The sequence below is a fragment of the Blastomyces gilchristii genome (assembly GCF_000003855.2).
Source record: "Blastomyces gilchristii SLH14081 genomic scaffold supercont1.5, whole genome shotgun sequence".
NCBI lineage: Eukaryota > Fungi > Ascomycota > Eurotiomycetes > Onygenales > Ajellomycetaceae > Blastomyces > Blastomyces gilchristii.
In genome coordinates, this window is record NW_003101678.1 from 2,816,682 (window position 1) to 2,822,700 (window position 6,019).

Here is a 6,019-nt window from a genome sequence, read left to right on the forward strand (position 1 = left end):
GCATGTGCTGCTAAATGCCCTGTAACATGACCTCACATGATGTCACATGCACCCCTTTGAATTCATGGGATTGAACAGCCGGCTCTGCGGCCTGTACAGCTCTGATTAATCTGATGATGGTGATAGGGGTGGTAAGGGGGGGGTAGAGGTAGAGGGTGGAAGTGGTAGAGGGGGCTGCGCAAGCAGCAAAGCGAGCGTAAGCGAGCGTTTGATGCTTGTGTTGAATGATGGAAGAATCAAGAAGAGAAGAAGTGAGACTCTTAGCGCTGAGCCCCTGGTGCACTGATGACTTCTTGAACACCGCTGTACATACATGTTGTTAGTTAGTTGGAGGTAGTTAGTTAAAGCCAGCTAAGTGAGATGCCAAGAACGACAGCCACTCACCCTAAAATAGGGCCTGGAGTAGCCTAAGATGTTAGTTAACTCCAATCTTTTAAGGTTCTCCAAATCTCTATCAACCGCTCGCTCCGCATCCCTGAAAAGTCGTGTGCTTTTGCTGCTGGTTTATTTACCTATGTACGGAGTACACTAGTTACTACTGCTAGAACTCAACAGGTCAATTGAGACTGATACCAGAATGTGATCAGGTGGGATGCCTATATTATGGTATAATTGAAAGGAGGGATAAAAGTAATCGCCGGTCTCTGGCAAGACTAGAGGAAAAAAGCAATGTCCTTCATGGTCTCTTAGAGATGTCCTGTAAAATTAGTACAGAAACGAGTTGCACTTGTCTTAGAGAGAAAGTAGATATTTATATATTTTATTGTCTCAATAATAGCTCGCGTCGCGACTAAATTAAGGAGAGCTATGCTATACAGTTTTCTAGAGGCTCGGTTGATATCATGCGCTTAGTAGCCCAAAACGACTAATCTTGGCGGATAGGGCTGCTTATATAATTTGACCATCCCATTGCGGTTAAGCGTCGCTTAGTCAACCTCCCACAGTCAGCAAATTCGCTACAACCAGCAAAACCCACCACAAAAGATTTGGTATCCAGAACGCTCGACGACGACGACCTCAACCTTCCGACCGACCGACAAATTTGCGCCTCCCGTCTTGACCGCGGAACCTTCGTCAAGATGAAGCTCAACATATCCTACCCAGCCAATGGGTCCCAGAAACTGATCGAGATTGACGATGAACGCAAACTCCGGCCGTTCATGGAGAAGCGCATGGGAGCCGAAGTCAGCAATTCCCTCTACCTCCGCATCCTCTTCCCTTACGGCGTTCCTACAGGCGGAATGTCATCCGGGGGTTGGGGGGATTTTATTTTGAATTGGGCTCTTGTGCTGATTCTTTTTGTGATGGTGTTTTATAGATTCCCGGCGATTCTCTGGGGGATGAATTCAAAGGATATTTGTTCAGAATCACTGGTGGAAATGACAAGCAAGGTACGGGCGGAAACGAAATACACTCTGGGGGGAAGAAGATTTTGGAATTTATATATATATATATATCGGAATTGGTTTGCTAACTTGTGTTGAGCTGAATAGGTTTCCCCATGAAGCAGGGTGGTACGTTTTGATTCGACCTAGAACGGGATAACTGGAGCCTAGGGGATGAAAAGTTGGAAACTGATAACATATTTTTCGCTGCAGTTTTGGTCCCAACCCGTGTTAGACTGCTCCTCAGCGATGGACACAGGTAATATTCCCAAGCCATATTTGAGATTTCAAGGAGCTTCAGTATACTAATCTGAATAAACAGCTGCTACCGCCCCCGCCGAACGGGAGAGAGAAAACGCAAGAGTGTTCGCGGAGGTATATAATTATCCATTCCCTGCTCCCTGTGAGAACAACGAAAATAAAAATCTAACGCGTCAAATGCACGACTTCCAGCCATTACCAATTTCGACCTCAGTGTTCTGGCCCTCAGCATCGTCAAGCAGGGCGAAGGCGAACTGCCCGGCCTCACAGATGTCGTCAACCCCAAACGACTTGGCCCCAAGCGTGCCACCAAGATCCGCAGCTTCTTCGGTCTCGACAAGAAGGATGATGTAAGAAAATTCGTCATCCGCCGCACCGTTACCGGCAAGAACGGAAAGGAATACACCAAGGCCCCCAAGATTCAACGTCTCGTCACCCCTCAGCGCCTCCAACGCAAGCGCCAGCGGATCGCCCTCAAGCGCCGCCGGGCTGAGGCTGCCAAGGAACAAGCGTAAGCTGGACACCCTATCCTGCACTCTGGTTTCTAGCGCACCGCGGCTAGATGGAGGTGATGAAAATGAACTCTCGTGTGAAAATATACTAATATATTATATTTTCCTGGTAATCTAGTAACGACTACGCCAAGCTTCTGGCTGCCCGTGTTCAGGAGGAGAAGGCCAAGCGTGTGGAACTCCGAAAGCGAAGAGCGTCGTCGATGCGGAAGTAATGGTAGCTCGGGGGTCAAGGAGAGAAGGTGTCTTGACGGGTCTTCCAAGCGGAGACAGGGGAGGTTGAAGTGGGCGTGGGAGTCGTTTTTCCATGTGTTTGAACTCGATAGACGAAAACCAAGTACTCGAGGGATGATGCTTGATGATGAGATGGCGTGGTGGGATTGGGCAAATCAATCAATACACAAATGGGAATTGTTCTGTTTTTTTTTTTCTCCTTTTTCTCTTTTTTCTTCTACTAAGGAAAGCATGTTATAGTATTTTCACTTTTTCTTCCTTTCCTCTGGTCCCCATTGGTGCAAAAGGGACGTCACAAAAAATCCAAAACTTCTTTTTAGGTTTCCGCCAAATCCTTCTATTGACAACTAGATACTTCGATTCGTACGTCGGCATCCTGGAAAGCGCCCGTTCCACATATACATTACCGCATCTTCGTTGTGGCACGCTTGAACACATCTAACCGAATTGCACGGTGTTACACTGTTTACAGCTCCCTTTCCTACCAACGCGAGGCAGAGCTTACAGAGCCAAAATCAATCCGGAAATTTCAACTATTGGAAGCGAAAGAAAAGGAGATCACTGTTACTACATAAAACTACACTATACGGCCATCATTGCCAATGTACTTTTTTAAGGCGTCCGCCTTTTCGCGATTTTACCAGATGTCAAATCTCGATAGAGTGGGTAGCAGGAATCCAGTGTCAGAGACTCGTGAACTTTCTGGGAACGCTCATATTCTGGCTGGGAGATACCTAGGCATTCTGGCCCTGGCTAGTGCAAGACATCCGGGTGTGGTATCATGAGTAGGAGTTTCGAACTTGGCAACAAAGACAAGTTAGATGTAGGAGTAGAAATAGAGAGAAATGAAGTCAATATATGACGAAAATCAGTGTCGGAAGCATTTTTTTGATGAAATCATTAAAATATATCAATGTTGTGTGGAGGGATGATTTGCTATCCGGTTGTGAAGAGGTTGTTGATAGATGAAGCTTGTTCTTCATCAAGCTCTTGCTTTCTGATCTCTATGATCTAGGTTGCCCGCGCAACTCATTCTAGTAATATATAAATCATATTATGGCCCAACTAATCCGTTACCATGGTCTGTAAACGGCTTTTCCGCTGATTCAATAGGTTCCGTAAGCTTGCATCTTTCGGAAAAGCCTCAGAGCTCAAAAGGCGCCGGTTCGCTACTTCGTGACTTGAGTTATTCGTATTCATTCCTTTTCCCATAGTCCATTTTAATTGAGATATTGTGGTCATGTCCTTTTTTGTGGGGCAGTATAATTGCTATGATATATCGTACGGGCGTCCTTGAGGCATCAAAGGGGAACCAATGGACTTCATGAGATGCTGTGGGTATTCGTGGTTGTTGGGTGGGAAGGGGTGGACGGCTGAAATATGGAACAGAAAGACAGGATGTCCGCCACCACTCGTAGGCCCAGCGGGAAATGAAGAAACAAAAACAAGAAAAGTGCGTATAACATAAAAAACGCCTACTTATGTTGTTCTGTGAGCGCTGATCTGGCTGCTGTTGTGGCTGATGCCGTAATTATCAACATAACTCAGGTGGGCATATATTAACAGTGGGAAGTATTACTGGAAAAATAAATAAAAGAAGCAATAGATAACACCAACATGACAAAAGTAAACCCTCAAAAAGAATGACCAACCAAACCAACCAAAAGCCATGGGAAAGGGGTGCTATGACACTGCATGCGAAAACAAAAAGCTAACAGACTCGCCGTTGTGCGTTCTCCGGCATGCCTCAGCAAGCGTCGGGCTAATATCGATGGTCTCCAAGCGATCGCACTGTTCCTTCTTCTCCTGATGCGGAACAGTGTTAGTAACCACAATACGCGTCAGTTGGCTGTTATTGAGGGTCTCGATCGCCTTGCCGCTTAGGATGCCGTGTGTGACAATTGCAACGACTTCCTTGGCACCATGCTCCATTATCGTGCTGGCTGCTTTCACAAGCGTGCCGCAGGTATCAGCCATGTCATCGACGATGATGGCGATTTTATCCTTGACGTTGCCGACTAGGACCATGCGTGAGACCTCGTTGGGCCTTGCGCGCTCCTTGTGGATGAGCGCGAATTGGAGATCGAGACGGTCAGCGATGGCAGTGGCGCGCTTTGCACCGCCGGCATCAGGAGAGACGATTACGCAGTTGGCAACGTTGAGATTCTGTCGGATCCATCGTAGCATACTTGGCTCTGCATAGAGGTTGTCTACAGGCACGTTGAAAAAACCTTGAATCTGACTTGCGTGGAGGTCCATGGTGATGACGTGGTTGCAGCCTGCTGTCTGTAGCATGTTTGCCATAAGCTTTGCAGTGATTGGTGCACGGCTCTTGTCTTTCTTATCCTGGCGGGCGTAGGGGAAATTGGGGATTACGGCTGTGATTCGTCTCGCAGAGGCAGTTTTGCAGGCATTAATCATGATGAGGAGTTCCATGAGTCCGTCATTGATATCATTTGGACGGGTGGATTGTAGAATGAACACTATCATAAGGTCAGTATCTACTAGTTCACTAGCTATTTGCTTTCCATGGCATTGCAAATAACCCGCAAAATGGGCGGATAGTATTGCGTCTCATGAGAGGCACTATTCTGGGAAGTACGTCTTCCAACGGAGTGGGAAAGGTACACCCCCCGAAGTCTGGAAAAGGGATAAATACCGTCTTCATCTCTCACACTCTCCCCAATCGTCACGCTAGTCTCCTGATTGGAATATTGTAGGACCATAACCCTGGTCAATTCAATACCAAGTCTGCCGGCAGGCACTCAAGCAGCGGATATGAGGGTAGCAAGCCCCTCACAGAGCCGCATCGAATAATCAGTCAGTAAAAGATATTCCATCTGCAAGAGGAGTTAAAGCAAAAAATAGACCATTCCGCAAACTTAAATACCAAAAGTAAGATCAGTGACTGGGCATCTCTCAGCGCAGCTCCGACGGACTGGGAGTAAGGGATAGAACGTCCTAGTCCATATACACATACTGTCACCAAGTTCGCTTCACGCAGGGGCAACATATAAGCAAGAAAAAAGAAAGGCGATCAATCAATAAAACATAAGCCTCAAGAAATTTTAAGTGAGTATAAAACAAATGCGATAGAAATAAAATATCAGAGGCAGCGGCGGGGGGTTATATTCTCCGATACTTCACTAAAACGAAAAAAGAAAAGAAAGTACACAGATGGATAGCGAAAATGAACAGACATACCTATCCGCAACGAGCTGAGCAAGCTCAGGATGGCTATTGCCCGTCAAGAGCTTTATAGAATTCGTCGCCATTTTGTGAGTAGCTATAGTAAGTAGGCTCGGTCTCTCACACTTTGCCGCAGACTTGAAAGGGAAATCTGAAAAAAAAGTTCAAGGAACAAGTATGGCCTTTGCCCCTATGTGTGATATCAGAACCAGAGGGCCTCTGCACGAGAGAGAAGAGTTCCAGGGAGAGGTCGAAACATATATAGCTAGGTTTGTGGTGGTTGAAGGCCGTTTGATGCCGCCTATCTTTTTTTTCCCGCCGAGTTCACGGGAAAACTCTATTTCTGCTGCTGCCGGGTCTTGGCGTGATACCGACTAGCAAGCGCCCGATTCGGTAACTTAGCCGACATCTCTTGAATGTCAAATTCAATAGGCAAAA

General features: G+C 46.6%; 2 protein-coding genes across 2 annotated transcripts; one reads left to right on the plus strand and one right to left on the minus strand.

Annotated features, from left to right (window-relative positions):
• Nucleotides 1–227: 227 nt before the first annotated feature.
• BDBG_03506 (40S ribosomal protein S6) lies at nucleotides 228–3,494 on the plus strand (the record flags this gene model as incomplete). The annotated part of the gene is made up of 8 exons (XM_002626296.2): nucleotides 228–305; nucleotides 945–1,184; nucleotides 1,319–1,391; nucleotides 1,494–1,514; nucleotides 1,599–1,644; nucleotides 1,708–1,760; nucleotides 1,839–2,157; nucleotides 2,277–3,494. The coding sequence occupies 8 exons, from the start codon at nucleotides 228–230 to the stop codon at nucleotides 2,371–2,373; spliced, it is 927 nt and encodes a 308-aa protein (XP_002626342.2). The 3' UTR covers nucleotides 2,374–3,494.
• BDBG_03507 (ribose-phosphate pyrophosphokinase 3) lies at nucleotides 2,762–5,952 on the minus strand. The gene is made up of 3 exons (XM_002626297.2): nucleotides 5,597–5,952; nucleotides 5,052–5,143; nucleotides 2,762–4,875 (listed from the first exon to the last, which is right to left on the minus strand). The coding sequence occupies exons 1-3, from the start codon at nucleotides 5,665–5,667 to the stop codon at nucleotides 4,076–4,078; spliced, it is 963 nt and encodes a 320-aa protein (XP_002626343.1). The 5' UTR covers nucleotides 5,668–5,952; the 3' UTR covers nucleotides 2,762–4,075.
• Nucleotides 5,953–6,019: the final 67 nt, after the last annotated feature.